At 42.6% G+C, this 18,233-nt stretch overlaps 1 protein-coding gene across 1 annotated transcript in view; it reads left to right on the forward strand.

The window, feature by feature from the left end:
• Positions 1 to 9,653, forward strand: part of LOC111222513 (polypeptide N-acetylgalactosaminyltransferase 18-like) — a 130,494-nt gene extending 120,841 nt beyond the window's left edge. Inside the window, exon 11 of the mRNA XM_022746270.1 lies at positions 9,499 to 9,653. Within this exon, the coding sequence (XP_022601991.1) occupies positions 9,499 to 9,645 (147 nt within the window). The 3' untranslated portion in view covers positions 9,646 to 9,653. The remainder of the gene's footprint in view (positions 1 to 9,498) is intronic.
• The last annotated feature ends 8,580 nt before the right edge of the window (positions 9,654 to 18,233 follow it).

Below are 18,233 nucleotides of genomic sequence, written 5' to 3' on the forward strand. Positions count from 1 at the left end.
TGCACAGAGGGCTGTTGTTAGCCTGCAGTGGGAGGGTGATGGTTTGCTAACCAGACACCACTGGTAGCCAACTAAATTTGTCCAAACACAATCGATTATGTGGATCAATAAAGAGAAAAAAAAATCAGTCAAAAGCAGCAGAGATTCTTCCCGAGATTTCTGACTGGCTGTTTGTATTCTGCATGCGTTTCTGATCTTTAGCACTGAAGACTGTAGGTTTAGGAGCCAGCACACAGCTCCATGGTTCTCTGTGCAGAAATAAATAGATGGAGAAAGCAGGAGGAGGCAGGAAGGAGGAAATGCAGGTAGATAAACAGTAGACAAAGATAAAAGGTGTAGAGATGCAGGCTGAAGGAAGAAAAGAGATGAGAGCGAGAGAAAGTGCAGGGTGAGAGTATGAGAGGGAGGAGTGAAGAGAGAGGCAGTTTTCAGAGGCAGAGGCAGCGGTGGAGAGAGGTGAAGCGAACAAGAAGAGAGACAGAGGGAGGCAGCGTTTCCTGTGAAGTGGGCAGTCAGTATTTGTGAATTATTGATAAGGAGATCTTTTACAATATTGAACTGAGCTTGACCCTGAGGGAACGGGTATCAATAGAGAGAAAGAGAGGGAGGAAGGAAGGGTGAAAGAGGAGAAGAGAGAGAGCGAGAGAGGGAGGAAAAATTTGCCTCACAAAAATCTCCCGAGAGCGGGGTGGTATAGAGTTTTGCGGTAAAGTCGAATTTTCTTACATCAGCTTTTTATTTTATTGGTCTGCTTTTATTTGTGCCTTTATAGACGCGCCTTTGTCTTAAGTCGGTCCAATAAAAAGTCTTATTTTGCAAATGCTGGGCCACTGTTCCCTAGATTGACCAGAGAATACAAGACACAAGTCTGAGTCTATTGCTGACGCGATTAAAGTTGAGACATCAAGAGAAACAGCAGTTCCCTCGTATTGATGTACTGCACGAATCCAAACTGAGAAGGGAAGAGCAGCACTGAAAATAACTACATATATAAATGTAGCTGTCTTATTAAATGTAGCTTGCATGTTTACTGCACTGTACTGTTATATTTGACTGTTTTTCCCCCATGCATCATTTAGACAATCACGCATTTCTAGTGCAGGACAGATGATATTAGCCCCACACTATCGATAAGAGATCACAGTGTAGCTTCACTGATGTTATTGTGATTCTAATCAGTAACTTGTAACAAGCTGCTACTTTCTAAGAGGATGTAAATACTGCAAATACCAGCTCATGTTTTCTTTACTCTCCACAAATGCAGCTGTGGCTTTAGTCAATAGCATTTTAGAAACTTTGAATTTGAAGGTTGTATCTGAGTTTACTGTCAAATTGGAGTTAATGATATATTTATGGACTGCAAATATTACTTTCTGCTTGTATGGTGTAACATGAAAAAAAAAACTTTGGGGGTTTAAATATTTAGATAGGACATAACTGTTTTGACAGCTGCTGTATAAAATCTTTGAAGTTGCATTCTCTGCAGAATAAACCTCATATTTCCAGCCTTCCAGCTGTAAGAGGTATTTTACAAGGTTGTTTTCTCCCTGAGCAGTAGAACAAAACACAGAGAGCGCAGGTGTATTACTAAATGTTATTCTGTAAAGTTTTAAATACAAAACTTATACCATGAGTAGTTATACCAGCTAGGAGAGATGGTCACATTTAGTTCCAGGGACCGGGAATATACAGGCTGGGATATACAGTAATTAATGTGTGGAGACAGCTGTTGAAGGCGGAGCTTAAAGTAGATGAGGTGATTCAAAAGAAGACATCGCAATAGTGTTTTTAGTCAACAATGTTCATGTCTGGGAAGATTCTCAGTCACCCAGGTCATGGCATCTGTAAGAGCTTTACAAACGCAACGGGACTTTGTTTGAGGTTCTTGAAGTCGATTCAGCCGTCGTCCGAACGGCTCCTTCACTCCTAACTGATTCAAGCAGAACTAGAAGAATCCTGCGCCTGGAGGCAGAGCCCGGGGCTTCGGCCTTATTTGGTCTTTGTTGGCAGCAGGAGAGGCAGAACGGGGCGGAGGACTTCTGAGGTTACAGGGCGAGATGTGGGCCATGGCACAAAACAAAACAAGGGAAGAAGAAAGCCTGTGTGTGTGTGTGTGGTGTGTCTGACTTATATTTAATATGTGTGTGCATGTGGGTTATATGAGGCAGCAGTGGTGGAGTAGTGTTTAGGTTCAGCTGCTCGGTTATGGAGGGTGGGGGGGGGGGTGGCTGGTAGTTTGGCCAGCTGTAGCGTGAATGACAGGAGGGTGAGGATGTTAGTTTTGCTTCCTTTCCAGTTTTCTGGAGAGCAGGGATGTTTGATGCTGTCCTTGGGTATTTCAGTGCTATTGCTTGATGTCTTTGTCTGACAGTTTGGATGTCTGTTACGGTGTGTGTGAGTGTGTGTGTGTGAGTGTGTGTGTGTGTGTGTGTGAGTGTGTGTGTGTGTGTGTGTGTGTGTGTGTGTGTGAGTGTGTGTGTGTGTGTGTGTGGAATGTTTACTGACGTAAGATGGGAGTGTGTGTGCCAGTTTCAGTGCTTTATTTTGGTTTGCAGGCGTTGCAGCGAACCGACTGGTGGGGAGTTCCAGGCGTTTAACCCTCCCGTGGGGTCACGTGGGTCACGGTGTGGGTGGGTGTTAAGCTGCCTGGGGGGTGATCTCAAGACTGCACTGTAAGTGGCAGATAAGTGATGTCACAGCCCACCTCCTCTGCTCAGTGATGGTCCGGTTTGACGTAGATGGCTTCTTTTACTCCTCTTTGAGATATAGTTTTGTCAATGATAGAATTTACCACTGATCCACGGTCAGGCTTGTCCAGTAATCAGAAAGTCAGTGGTTTGATCCCCGGCTGCTCCAGTCCGCTCGTCGAAGTGTCCTTGGGCAAGATGCTGAACCCCAAAGTGCCTCTGATGGCACGACTCCGTCAGTGTATTAGTGTGTATCGGTGTGATGCGTGAATGTGTGTGTGAATGTCAGCTGTTGGTATTTTGTAAAGCGCTCTGAGTGGTTGCTGATTGTAGAAAAGAGCTACATACTGTAAGTGCAGTCCATCTACTACCATTTAACTGTTTCTGCTGATGATGAAACGACAGAATAACGTAACAGCTCTGGAAGATGAATGACACGCAAAATACAGAGAAATCATGACACGAGAAATCTTGTAATTAAAAACAGGAAAAATGTACTGTAATGTTGATGAACCCTGCTGCCCTGTCATGCTTGTTTGCTGCACAAATTGCATTTACATAAGCATTTCACGCTCGGTGCTCCAGTGTACTAAGTTCTTTGTCTTCACGCTGTGCTTTTACTCACCACATCCTTTGAGGTGAATGGCTTGGTGATTGAGCATCTGGCTGACAGAACGGCCTGGTTTGCCAGCCAAACCCAGCTGACTTGCTGTCTGATGGCTCTCTGGCTGACTGGCTGTCTGACCAACTGATTAACTGGTGTTCCCGCCTTAATAGCAGGGAATCAATATTGCGGCCCAGCTCTGCACTCTGCAGAATGACAGGCGGGCTCGCTGCTGAATTGAGGACAAGGTGTTGGAGAAATGCCAAATATTTGTCTGTGTGAGTATATATATACATATATATATATATATATACTTTATGTTCATACGTGTGTGTGTGTGTGTGTGTGTGTAAAGGATTGTGGGAATATCACCGTGTTTCTCTATGTTCTAATTCAGCTTCAGTTTACTTAGTGTGAGCTGTGCACTCGAGGGGCAGAGCGCAGACTTTTAAGTACACTTACAGGAAGTCACTGGAGAGGTCACACACTTAGACAAAGCCAGCTGACTGGTTTTCCATTGTAGGAGGCAAGAAATATCACTGCGATTACTTTAATGGATCTTTAGTCTACCTCTACTACACAGTATACAGTAAGAGCCATCAGTGCACTGCACTTACATATCGCACTTTTCTAGTCTTATTGACCATTCAAAGCACTTTACACTGCATGCCACATTCAGCCACTCACTCACACCTTCACAGCACTTTTTCTGTATATACTGAATTTCTCTACCACACACACACACACACACACACACACACACACACACACACACACACTTGCACACACCGATGATACATTGGGAACAGTTTTGGGATTCAGTATCTTGCCTAAGGTGCACTATGATGGCTTCCTCATGCTATAATGTCCCATTAACAGACTGCTGATTCTAGCAGCAACAATTATGAAGCATCAGTCATTTTGTCCACTGCAGCGATACAAGGCTGTAAAGGCAATGACCTTAAAGGTTCAGTCAATGAGATTTTAAACAACAATGTAGCAGCAAACAGCTATTTTCTATGTAAAGACATAGCGGAGTAATGGCGTCCTGGGCAGAGAACGAAGTCACACCCCCTCGGTGTGAGTTTTAATCTGTGATCCGAGTTTCTCTGTTCTGTCTGGACACACGTGCATGTCAGTGCACGCGAGTCCCTCCCCGTTAAACCGCTGGCCCTCACCACGTTTCTAAACACACAGGGACGGCCCACACTCATGACGGCACAGTGCAGCGTTCAGGTGAAAGCAACCGTCCACAATTTTCCTGAGACGAATCCTAAGACGGTCTCCAACAAAGAAAGAGATGAGATCCTGGTCGACCGGCAGACTGTCAAAACATCCATAAAGTGTTTACCAGCGCCATCAGAGTCTTCACCGGCCCTTTACCCTGGTTCAACTGGTGGATAATTAGAAATGAAATGGGATTTAACTGGATTCCTAACACAGCGAGGTGCAACACAACAGCGTTGCCATTCGTCCCGCAACGTCAGCTCTCCCTTTGACACAGACGGCGATCCGGCTTCCTCTGCTGTCGGTATCAAGGCGGAACAACAATGTCCCCCGTTTGTGTTTTGTACCTTTTCTACAGAGCGGTGACGTGGAATATAAAAGGTGCAACATTCCACCTTGAACTGGACCAGACAGGAGAGGAGCGTCCCCTTATTCAGCTGCTCAGTGTTTCAGAGCACCAGTGTACAACGTGTGGTTGGGTGCAGGGTTCGCATCGCTGTTGTCGGCCATCACTCCAGGGGGTCTTTGAAGATCTTGCTTGTTCTGTGGAGAAGATCCAACCTGACAGAAAACCCCGCACGCTCTTTCAACCGACTTCCCCCTGCAGGGGAAAGACTCCTTCACACAGCAAATTTAATTTAATTAGATTGATCACAAAAGATGACATACTCTCAGAATCTGTCAGACATAGCTGAGCAGAGGAGGATGATTAATCGATGAAGGGGAGGGTGGCAGTGATCACCAAACTCTATCTATATACACTGACGTGAGGAACAGCAGATAGATAACTGCATGGACCAGACCTCAAGTCTTGATATCAGACTTACACCTGCAGTATTAGTGTTGTATGTTTGTTTTTCAGGCCACATGAAGGCATCGCAACAAACTGAACACAACACTAATATTAGTAGTGCATCATTGGGCTTGTATGAGCTGATGAGAGCCGTGTGAGTGAACCAAAACAAAAAAGGAAAACACACTAAAATGCTTCAGAGGCCTGAGGGTAGCTGACTATAAACCTCACAGTTATTTTATCCATTGAAATATAGAATGATGGATGAGAGTAGCTTTGAAATGATAGTTGGGGTAATTTGATGCGGGGCTGTGTGAGGTGACATGCAGTAGGTTTAGATCGGCGCACTCCGAGTTTGGAAAAGTAGACACGGATACCAGCACAAGCCGCTCAATGCTCTGCCACCTAAAAGTGTACGTTTTATTTTGAATATTTACACCTTTTTATCTTGCCGTCGGACAGCATTTTCCTTTAGAGACTACATTTTCTCAACCGTTTGAACTTGAACCACTCCGTATTATTGCCGCAGATCAGCTGTTTGTGCGTAGGAATACGGTGGTTCAGCGGTTGAGAAAATACGCAACGTTAAACAACCTGAACTATCACTTTAAGGTCTGGCTCTCACATGACTAGTGCTTTTGTGTAATAAGAGTTAAGAAAAAACATACTGCAGTCAGTATTTGACACACACCTGTGAATCTGTTTTATAACTAGAAAAACCTGACATCCAAGTTGATGTCATTTTCCAGGCTCTAAAATTTCTAAAGCACACCTCAAGGTTGATACTGTCACTTGAAGTTTCTAAATCAATTATGCATCTTGGTTATGAAACAGTTGCTATCAGTAAAGTCAGCAACAAAATCATTTGCCTGATTGGTTTTCAGAAACGCCATTTACTAATGTGGAGTGTCCACAGACACAGACGAGGAGAAGACGTAAGTACAAAGATGCAAATGCTAAAACATCATCAACAACTATGCAACAGACCACAACACAATTAATAATGAAGGATAATAAATAGGCAATTTCAATCATTGAAACCCCAATTAGATAGACCTTTTCAAATAGGTCTGAAAAGATAATTTAGTGGGTGATTGGGTTCACATGAAAGCACTTTTTATAAAGACTTAAGGTCTGTGAAGAGGGTTCAACAGGTGGATCATTAGAAGTCGAGAGGGATTTAACACAGCATGGTAGTATTTCACTGATTAGCCCGAGATCAATGTCAGTGATGGCTAACGGTTGTAAATCCAATATGTGAATCTCAGACAGATTCCCTGGCCCTCTCTCTGTTGCCTCTTTTAAACACAGATCCCGCCATATTTCTGCGAAGAGGACCCCTCATTACACCGGCTCTGCTCGTTTACTATGAACCAAACAAAGGCGGCGTTATGCTGCCCCGGTGTGTGACTTCAGACGGCGTGCTGACGCTCCAGAGGCGAGACGTGTAACGCAACAGTGTCGCCATCCATCACGCAAGGCCAGCTCTCCCTTTTACACACTGTATATAAACCCTCTAAGCACTTTATTAGGAACACCTACTGTATAAATTTCACTTATTCATGCAGTTATCCAATCATCCAGTCATGTGGCAGCAGATACAGGCCGGGAGCTTCAGTTAACATTCACATCACATATCAAAATATGAGTGTTTTGATAGAGCATCGGTAGCAGTAGCAGAAACTGGTGATCTCCTGGGAGTCTCACACACGACGGTCTCTAGAGCTTTTACTCAAAAACAAAAAAACACGATGAGAGAGGTCACAGGAGGCGGCGAGCAGAGACGCATCTCACACAATGAACAACACTTCCAACACTGAGGTGCGTGGGCTGCAACGACAGAAGACCACATCAGGTTTCACTCCTGTCAGCCAGGGACAGGAATCTGAGGCCGCAGTGGGCACAGGCTTGAAGACTGGAAAAACGTAGCCTGGTCTGACGAATCTGGATTTGTGCTGAATTTGACGTCAGCTTCCACGGACTCAACCTGCCCTGTGTCGACAGTCCGGGCTGGAGGTGGTGGTGTGACGGTGCGGGGGAATGTTTCCTTGGCACACTTTGAGCTCCTTAATAACAATCCTTATGAACCATGTTACAAAGCAAGAGTCGTCTCAAACTGGTTTCATAAACATTGACAGTGAGTTGAGTGAACTTCATACACGTCAGGTGTGAGTGTGACACCAGAGTGTGCACACTTTGTTCCATAAAGCGAATACACCTACACATGCCAGACATGTCACAATAGTAGAAGTAGCTAAACAAAGGCAGGCTGATTCAGTGAAGATACTTCCAAGGTTTACAGGCAGATAGATGAGTGGATAACCAGGCAGCTGAGAAGAAAGTAAAACAGGCAGGAACAGACAGGAACAGACAACAGGCGTCTTCACTCAAGGGAACATGACCGAGAACAGAAGCAGACGATGTGACAAAGGGCCGGTATGAATAGTGAAAGGCTGATTGGTGAACACGTGGAAGGCTGGGGAGAGATCAGGTGACTGCGGGGCCGATGAGAAGTGGGAACAGGTGTTTGTAGGGGCAGGGCAGAGAGGTCGATAGGAAGCAGGAGAAAAGTATGTGGACATCTGGTGGGTGAAGGTAGGTTTAGGCAGATGAGTGGAGGAACATGACCTGGAAGCAGTGGAAAAAGGGCGGAGGGGGAACGGAGGGGCAGAATCGTGACAGGGCGGCCAATGTGTGGACAAACTGCTCTGTGCAGAGAGGCAGCTGTGCACACAGACAAGCAAGCTGGGAGAATTGATTTATTTTCAGTGAGCCGAAAGCTTCAAAGAGAAGAGAAGAGAAGAGAAGAGAGCGACTGTGTTACTGTTCTACACAGGTCTTCTCTTTTTAATTGTATTGGTAGTGTAGTCAGCTATTCTCATACAGAACACAGAGGTCTGTGGTGCACGCGGTTCTCCTCAGGCTCCAATCGAAGGTCTTTCCTGTGTGTGTGTGTGTGTGTGTGTGTTATCATGTGTGTGGTTGTGGGAAATGTAAAGCATATTGATTTTTAAAACTAAACAGCCTTCCTAAAGCACACGACCAATTTGACACAAATAGATTTGGTCTCCTCTTTCCAGGGCTCAGGCTCATTAGAACATATTACTGTTGTTTCCACGAAACTAAGGACCCAGTTTAGGTTCCAGCCTAGTTAGAGAAACTAAGACACACACACACACACACACAGACACACACACAGAGAAAGAGAGGTAGAGAGAGAGAAAGAGAGAAATCAGCAGTATTGCCAAAAAGATCTGAATACCAATGGATGAAATATTGCCCGTGTACAGTGAATCAGAAAGTATTCAGACCCCTACACTTGTTTCACATTTTGTTCTGTTGCAGCCTCGTTAAAATTCTTTTTTTTTTCCCCCCTCATCAGTCTTCTCTCAATATCCCATGATGACAAAGCAAAAACATAATTTTAGAAAAGTATTCAAATGTATTAAAGAGGAGAATCTGAAGTATCACATTGACATAAGTATTCAGACCTTTTACTCAGCTGTGATTACAGCCTCGAGTCTTCTTGGGTACGACATGACGAGCTTTGAACACCTGGATTTGGGGATTTTCTGCCATTCTTCTCCGCAGATCCTCTCAAGCTCTGTCAGGTTGGATGGGAACCGTCGGTGGACAGACATTTCCTTCCAGGTCCCTCCAGAGATGTTCAATTGGGTTCAAATCAGGGCTCTGGCTGAGCCACTTAGGGACATTCACTGAGTTGTCCCTGAACCTCTCCTGCGTTGTCTTGGCTGTGTGGTAAGGGTCATTGTCCTGTGGCACAGTCTGAGGTCCTGAGCTCTCTGGATCATTAAGGATATCTCTGTATTTTGCTCCATTCAGCTTTCCCTCAACTCTGACCAGTCTCCCTGTCCCTGCTGCTGAAAAACAAACCCCACGGCCTGACGCTGCCGGCACCGTGCTTTGCTGCTGGGATGATATTGGACAGATGGTGACCGGTGCCTGGTTTCCTCCAGACATGACGCTTATAATTGCGTCCAAACAGTTCAATCTTGGTTTCATCAGAGTGTCTTCCGTTTCAGAATGATGGAGGCCACTGTGCTGTATCTGTAAAAGGATTCAGCGGAGGAGACACGACACCAAGTAGAGCGGCATATTAACCTTGATGGCCGTTATTGTTTAGATACTGTGTTGCTCACTTCCTCTAACTTTCTCTCTCTCTTTAGGGTGGCCCCATCCAGAACACAGAGTCTCTGCGCTGTCTGGAGCTGGTGGAGAGCAAACAGTCAGAGTTCAGTTTCCAGCTGGTCATTCAGGACTGCACCGGTCAGAAATGGACCATCACTAACATACTGACTGTCCTGCCGCAGTGAACACAGGGACGCCGCTTGGCTGCTGGAACAACTGTGTTGTGATGGACTCTTTCGGTAAGCGAGGAAGAGCGAGCGAGGAACTCGACCGCTTCACACCAAAAACACCAAACTGACCCAGAGTTCTGGTGCACGTAAAAAGAATTAGAGTGGCAGTTAGACATGGACAAACATGCTGACCTAAGCATTAAGTGTCCAAAGTGTGAGCTGCGATACCGGATCTATTTTTAATGAGAATCTGCACAGCAAAGGATGTGCTCCAATCAGACACAGAACACCAGTAACCTAATAGCCGTTTTATACCAATGGCCTGAGAAAAGACACACGAAGATGGAACAAGGGCTCATAAAACTATCCACCCAACAATTGAAATGAAAATTAAGGTCACTTGTTCCAGGGGACGGGCTCATGAACTCACGTGAGCACTCTGCTTATTAGCAGTAGCAGGCTGGTGATGTATTCAGGGTCCCTGTTTGTGGTTTAAGAAAGGGCCTGAGCTCCCTCAGCGTCATCACACAATCACCATAGCAATAGAAGTAACCACGGTTTCCATATGTTTGTGTTCAGAAGGTGAGTGACGGCACATGTTTCAGAGAAATCTAACAATTCGACAATCCCACCTGGCTGAAAATTATACAGAGGAGAGCGGTTTTGAGTTATTATCGTTACACACTACTTGACTCAGAGTGTAGGCAGGACGTATCTATCATTTTTTTCCAGCCCAGTTTAGATGAAGCACCGCCCACTTCAGCATGGTGAAAGCCTCAACGACACAAAGGAAGCCTTCCCGTGGAAACCACACTAACGCGGGTCCTGTTGCGGCAGAACTCTTCTTCAGGTCTTCCGAAACACTTTACTTTATTACCCATAGGTACATTTAAATTAAAGAAATACTTCAAAAATAAAGAAACACACTGAGGCAAAGCAGAGTCGAGTGTTAATTATTAGATTTACTGTACTTTGAGGCTGGTTCATGAACACAGGCACTAAAACAGAATTCAAAAAGCATCTCCTTATGTCTCCTGGGGAGTCTCCACCTATTGTGGAGCGTATTCTCCAGGGTGCCACCCTTTTTCCATTCTCCAAGAAGCTTCTATCATTATTTTCCAGGTTTTTTGTTTATTTTTATGAATCTACCCATCATGACGTCATACTCTGGCACTGATCCAATTGCTCCTGCATATCTTTTTCTACACGTAATGGTGTCAAACCAAGGTTTCTACAATATGATCACTAAATACATGTACTGCTGTTTACCAGTCATGGTCATGTATATGACATATGGTCCTCTGTTTGGTTTTCCCATAGTTCCTTAGGCCTCGTCTTGCTTCAGACAGTTGCACAAGTCTAAGTATAAGTATGCATATCCTATTGATTAAGCGGTTCACACATATTATTGATTAGGTAGTTACATAATCTAGCTGGTTCACACCTGAGAGATCACATAAAATAGTGACTACACACATCCTATAGATTGAGCACTATTGAGCTTCTATTGATCAATAAAAAAATATACACCCGTCCCTTGAGGTTCAACCAGAGTCTTTGGAACAAAGATAGTAGCTTGGAAAACAGTGCTTTTAAAGATGAGTGACAATCACATTTACACAGAGCTGAGGCAGTTCATCTGTTTGCCATGGCTTTGAGTTAGAACAATAAACTAGCAAATTGTTTCTAAAAAGTTAGTTTAACGTTAATTCTTGCTTCCTGTTAACATTTTTTAAAGCCTGCTCCTGAGTACAAGCAGTTAGCTAGTATTAGTTAATGAATCAATGATGTAGCTAGGCCTGCTGTAATGTGATGGTTTTGGCTGGCTGGTTTTTGCTTTTATTTCAGACTTAGTGGTTGTGTGCGCTCAGGACAACAGGACATGGAGGAGTACCAACAGCTGAAGGTATCTTTCATTGAGGCTTTTGTCATACGGAAGTGGGCGGTGTTTCATCTGCACTGGGTTGGAAAAACAATGGATGCGGGACAGATGCTGTAGATTTCCTCAGGATCACAGAAAAGTTACAAAGTGATTGAGATTAACCACAGAGTGATTTAAAGTGACATTGTAACAGAAACTCTATCCCGCAGAAGTTTCACATTATGCTTTCTAATTAATTACATCAGGGGCAGAGATGTTGATAATGCTGGCAGACGTCGTATTGGTGGGTTCAGAGACAGAGCAGGAGATGATTTTCCTGCAAACTTTTTGTAACACCAGCACATAACACGACTCTGGCTCATGCAGCAATAATGTTTATTTTCAGACCTGGGCAGAAGAGTTAAATTATATGGAAACTGTTCGTGTTGGATTTTAGAAATGCTGAGGTAGTAAGTCCAAATTCCCACAGTATGACTTCACTGAAATAAGAAATTATGAACTAGCCACAAGCCAAACTTTTTGACTAAAAACTGTCAATTTTTAGATATTTAGTGAAGTAAAATATCAAGAATCAACCTTAAAAAAAACAACACATTATATTTTTGTAATCAGAGAATGTAAACTCCTCTATATGAAGTGAAACACTCTAAATTCCCAGAAATATTACAGAGGATATGACCTCACTGGTACCGATGGCACTGCAAAGTCTTCCTGCTCTCGAAGAGGTGAACTCAAAGCAGAGTGGCAGTGATGTTAGGACTTCTGGTTGAGACCTAATATGATGAATAAGAAGGTAAAGGAAAAATCCACCCTAAAATACTGTCACTCCAAACAGGTATTTTCACTTATTATAGCCAATTGTGACAGGGAGAACTCTGCCTGGTCACCAAACCTTGTATATTTAAAAGAAGCAAAGCTGTAGTTGTCCTTCCATAATAGGTTTAATAAAACTGACATATCATTTTAACTAAATCTGTACATGCCCACACAGTCCTGAGAAAATGACTAATCTGGCAAAATAATTGAGAGTACCTGTCCAGGTGTAAAACGAATGTGCAGAAGCTTTAACAGAGCAAAAACTCAAGTTCCGATATTTACTGTTTGATGTTTTATATTATTTGGTATTTTTCTTCTTCTGTGTAAAGCGTCTTTGAGTATCCTGAAAAGTGCTCTATAAATAAAATGTATTATTATGTCAGTGGCCTCCTCCTTCAAAGTCCTCCTTTTGAATGTCAAGACCTAAGGCTGACCCCATCCATATCGTCAGCCAAGAAATGCAGCATTTTTGCCTGAATCTGGAGGACACCACCAGTTTATCATTTATGTAAGTCGTCAGTATCCCACTGTGCCACACTCGCTTCATCTTACCTTGTCTGTAATGATTTAAGTCGTGTTTACAATTAAGTTAATCAACAACGAAGGCCAGGCACTGAACATGTTCATCGCTACATGTAAAATGCGCTAATCAGTTGCACAAATTACGACGGCGAAATTAAAGTTGGATATATATGGATGTCTCATGTCTCATCAACCATAGAAGTTACAACCATTATAGAAATTTACCAGTTAATTATAGATTTTGTCTTATTTTTGTAGCTAGTTTTGGTCATCCTTTCTATCAATAATAATGACTCTATGTGCACCAAATTAATTGCTGAGGTCTGGCTCATGGCTAGCCTGGTTCACGACCAATGATTTTCTGAACCACCATCTCAGATTTGTTTAGCCATTCAAATGGGTCTAGAGTGCCCACTGACATCTGTTTCCACCAGTTGAAATAGTCAACCAATCAGAGCTTTGTATGATTAGGAAATGGAAAAGCTATAGCATCAACATTCTAGCTAGCTAGCTAGCTACGTAAGAAGTTAGCATCACCATCTGGCTAGTTAGCTTGGTAGCTAGAATGGAGATGCTATCTTCCAATGCAGCTAAATAGGATAGCATCTCCATTCTTAATCCCACAAAGCTCTGATTGGTTGAATGATTAGCTAGCTTGGTATCTAGCTAGAATGGGGATCTTGGTAGCTAGCTAGCTACGTTCATGAAAAATAGCAACAGAAAAAGTTCAACAACATTTTTGTCTCTAAAAAGAAGTCACAGGGCATGAAACATAAGATGTGAGATGATCATCCAGGTTTTAAACAAACATTCAGTCAAACTTATTTGGAACAGGAAACACAAGAAAATGGTAAAATTACCAACAAAACGTGTAAGTGTGTTGTAAACGTTCTGCATAATTTACCGACCGTTATGAAATTTAGTATGTCCCTCAGTTCTGAGCATGTGATGGGACAATTATAAGTCTGAAAAATAGCTATATTAGAGATTATGGTAGACGTTTGTGTCAGTATTGGTGAGAAATGTGTGTTTCATGATTCTAAAATGAAAAATGAGATTGATAAATGTGTTTGATGATTTGTGAGTAAAGTATGGTGGTCACAAGTGCTTTTTCCACTCCACAAACAAGTACAAACCAATCTTTACAACTTGAGTATACATCTATTTTACATATTTCCAACTTTAACTTCATAGAGTGAATAACATTGCTTTTATAAAGCTTCCTGTGCATATAAATAAAAATATTTGTGACGTTGTTTGCATTTATTTACAGATTGTTTACACAGACAGTTGGATACGTGGATTGGGTTCAACTTGTGTGGAGTTATGAGGCTGTTTCACAGTCTCTTATCCTCAAATGCATGATGTGTTTGAGTGCTGGTGGAAAACCCAGACATCCGGCTTTTCAGCATAAGGGGGAAAGCCTTTTTTCCCAAAAGATAAAACAGGTTTGATTTTATTTATTCAAACACAAATAATTCCTTGAGGTACAAATATAACTCCATGCAGACTGGGCATTTGTAGTTGAAAGTGCTGGAGTGTATGTTTTATGTATAAATACATTTTAACTTTTGCTGATTTGACACTTGCATAGTTCTAAATCATTTGCTCTACATTTACAGACCTCCAAAAGTTACACACTGTCATGAAGCTTTATTAACTATAACTGCTGTGCAATCAATCTCCCAGTTATTCAAAACCCCTGCCGTCAACAATCTCTATCAATAATTCAACACAAAAACAGGATGAACCTATCCATTATTAATCTGGCTATTATGTATTCAAAAATTCTCTTTTTCGATCACAACCCACTGAGGTACCAATAACACAGATAAAGCAGTGGTAACTTGTGGAGGATTGGAACTGTATGTCTTCTATCGGCTACTGTGTAGCATCTGTTAGCAAACTTTCTGTTAATCTTCTATTCTTTATGTGGCTCAGGTTTGTAGATCCTGAAGTTTTAAAAGTATCTCAATTGTTGGGAAGCTGTTCATATTATCAAGTCATGGAAATGTCCGAGCTATTTTACTAGTGTATTTAAACTGGATATTTATAAGTACCAATAGTAAAAATGACAATGGCAAAACGTGTCCCATGTGACTGTCTCTTTTCATCTCTGCAAACAATGAATATTTAGTCACTGGTTAGTATGTTTAACACTTCAGGTCTTAGTTTAGCACACAAAGACACATCATCTGTCCGGACATAGTGCATTAGCAACTGGCATACAGACATATAGTGTTGCATATTAAAGACCAGTGGTGGAAGAAGTGTTCAGATTCTCTAAGTAAAAGTAGCAATAGCACAATTGAAAAAAAAAATGCCCTGCATTCAAAATCTGACAAATAAAAATACTCATTATCAGCAAAATATAAACTTGCATCATAGGCTAAAAGCTGTTTACACAGTATTGACATATTGTCATATCGCCTTAACGAACAGCTAAAGATTCTTAAGCTGGCGCTCATCTTTCTTCACCAGCTACACACTAACTTTGTCCATCTGCTGTTCATTGCTTAGGTACGGTGGGTTTATGTGAGCAGTTGGATGACTGAACCAAAACAGTAATGTTGAGGCCAAAACCAAAACAATGAGCTGAAAGATGCTAAAAGGCACATAAAGAGCTTATAAACCTTGAGACCTGATGTACACTTGTCTCAATAAACTTTGACTCAAGACTTGCCCTGAAAAGACTTGAGATTTGACTTGGACTTGCTATCATGAATTTGATATTTGACTTGACCTTTCTGACATCTTGGGCTCAGGTCAACTGACTTGTGACTTGCCATCAAACACTTGAGTCTTCCTTTGAGGATATTTGAGATTTTACTTGGAGTTGTCTTCATCAGTTTGAGACTTGGCCAGGACATGCTCCATAGGACTTGCAGCTCTCTTTTGATGCCTCCTTTATCGCTGAAATTTGCATTTTCAAGTGCATGACTCACTTTTCAGTAAAAAGCTGCTGACCCCCATGTCACCCATTTAGATTTCAGTGGTGAATTTTAGCTTCTCTTGATGGCCTGAGTGCTCTGAAGAATTTTTAAGTATAAAACTCTGGGGTGAACATTGCAAACCAAAGAAAGAAAAAAAAAAGACATACTGGTACAGTTTGTCCTCCATAGTGTATCTAAACTAGGGGCAAATGTGTGGGCCTCTGCAGCCACACAACCTCGGAGGATACAGTAATTATCACCTCCAGGCAACATCCTACTCTCTTGTTAGTCCACTGAAGAGCAGGCTGGAAACTATTTCTCTCAATCCCACTCACTCCCTCCTTCACTCTGTCATTATCCTCTCTACTGCCCCTCCCTCTTCCTCTCACTCCTCCTCACTCAGACATCATCCTTCCCACTCTCACATTCACTTTTCCTCTGCTGCCTCCTCCTCTTTTAATAGATACCATTATTGAGGATGCGTCTTCACTGACGAGGAATCCATCCTTAAACAAAGCGCCTTCTTAGAAAATACCAAGCATCACAACAGCCTTATGTTTTGTCTCTGTAAATGATAAAGCACTTCTGTGTATAAAGTATCATAAAAGCTGAAACCGTGCGCCTATATTGTTTGGGTGAGTTAACACCTCATAAACAAGTCTCAGAGCCTCTCATAACATGGTATTGTATTGAGGTATTGTAAAGCCAGCACGTCCAATGAGCCGTGAGCATGCACAGTTATAAACACACACCCATCCATAGCACAAACCGGCGGCTGAGTGATTAAAGTCGGCGAGGCACTCTGGAGCCTTGAAGGGAGCAGTAATGATGCAGTGTCAACCTTTGCTCACACCTCATTGGCTCACGCTTCTGCTGAGTAACCACTGAGACTTAATTGAAGGGTGCGCTGTTGCCAGGTGACCATGGAGGCCTAATTGAAGGGCAACGCTTCATTGGATCTGTGCCTGTCCATCAATCAGATGCATTAGTAGGAGCTTAGCTTTTTATCTTTGTTGGCAAGAATGTGTTGACTGGATGGAATGGAGGAAAAGAGAGGGAATGAAATAAGGGGGGAAAAAAAGAGGGACAGGGTTGAGGTTATGAAAAGTAAAAAAAATAAAATTTTGAGGAGATAAGGGGTGCAGAAAGAAGAGGAAAGGGAAAGATAGAAGAGGATTAAAGGTGCATGGGAGACAAGAAAGACAGGAGGAGAAGGAAGTCCTTGGGGATCTGATTATCAGATTAAGGAGCAAATGCTACATCAGCAATATTGCAGCATGGAAATGAAAGCGGTCCTGGCAGGAAAAGAAGCCTAATCTCCCGTTTCTAAATAGATAAAACCTACGCGCAGCAAGGAAACGATCAGAACTCCAACTAAGAATGAAATGACATTGAATTCAATTTCACAAAAAAGATTCTCATTTCAAATTCTTGCAGGCCATGTGTAGGGATCTTAAGAATACATTTTTTATTCTAACACTGTGGTGTAGTGACAAAATTTTAAGTATTAGTTATCATTTCAATTAGGCAAGCATAACTTCAGCTCACTGAATCCTCAGGCAGGTGTGAAAGTACTTGTAAGTGGATTCCTACAAATAAGACGAGCTAATAAAATGAGAAAATGAAGGCTTTTAGTTTGTTAATATAGTGGAAACTGGGGAGGTATAATTTGGCATTACCATTAACTATGTATGTGGGTCTATGGTAATTAGGCTAATGAGTGGAAATATTCTATTATGCAGTGAAAGCCTGAACAAAGGTGTGCAGGCTTGACAGATTCACTCTACCATTATGAAAGACATCAAAATACTTTCTGTTCACTATGACAGCTGCTTGGGAAAAAGAAATGGGAGAAATAAAAGAAGCATCAGATGTCACCACCAGGTTACAAAAGCTCTGTTGAGTCTGTCAATGTTCTTGATTCCTGAAGACTTCTCAAGACAAACCAGGAGAGCAAATCTGAGAAACACAGCTTGAGGCGGTCAAAGGAGTCATCGCAGAGAACTCTTGTAACCGTACGCAGGTGAATGACTGTGAAGAGGTCAGCGGAGGGCGCGGGACTGATGAAAGCTCTGTCAAATATCAGTGGGAGGAATGGGCAGGCCGCAAACAGCCCCTCCGCTCCTGCTGTTGAGTGTGCAACGCCCGCGCCCCTCTGCCTTCCAAGCACAACAGCTCTTTCTCCCACTCGTAGGGAACTACAGAGAGGCATGAAAATAAGCCGCAGTGAATTGTGCATCGCTTTGTCGTCTCTGAGGATCTTCTGCACACAAAAAGAAAATACACCATGGGTGGAAAATATAACACATAAACAATCTCCCAAACTGGGACACTGGGCCTTGTGCACACATCCATAAGGGTCTGATGCACCGAGCCAATTTAAGGCAACATTGCTGGTGAAGCACTGAGTAGCATTTGTATTGATAGCAGAGAGATTATGAGAGATCTCT

The sequence above is a fragment of the Seriola dumerili genome, unplaced genomic scaffold (genome assembly GCF_002260705.1).
Source record: "Seriola dumerili isolate Sdu_G_001 unplaced genomic scaffold, Sdu_1.0 BDQW01000097.1, whole genome shotgun sequence".
NCBI lineage: Eukaryota > Metazoa > Chordata > Actinopteri > Carangiformes > Carangidae > Seriola > Seriola dumerili.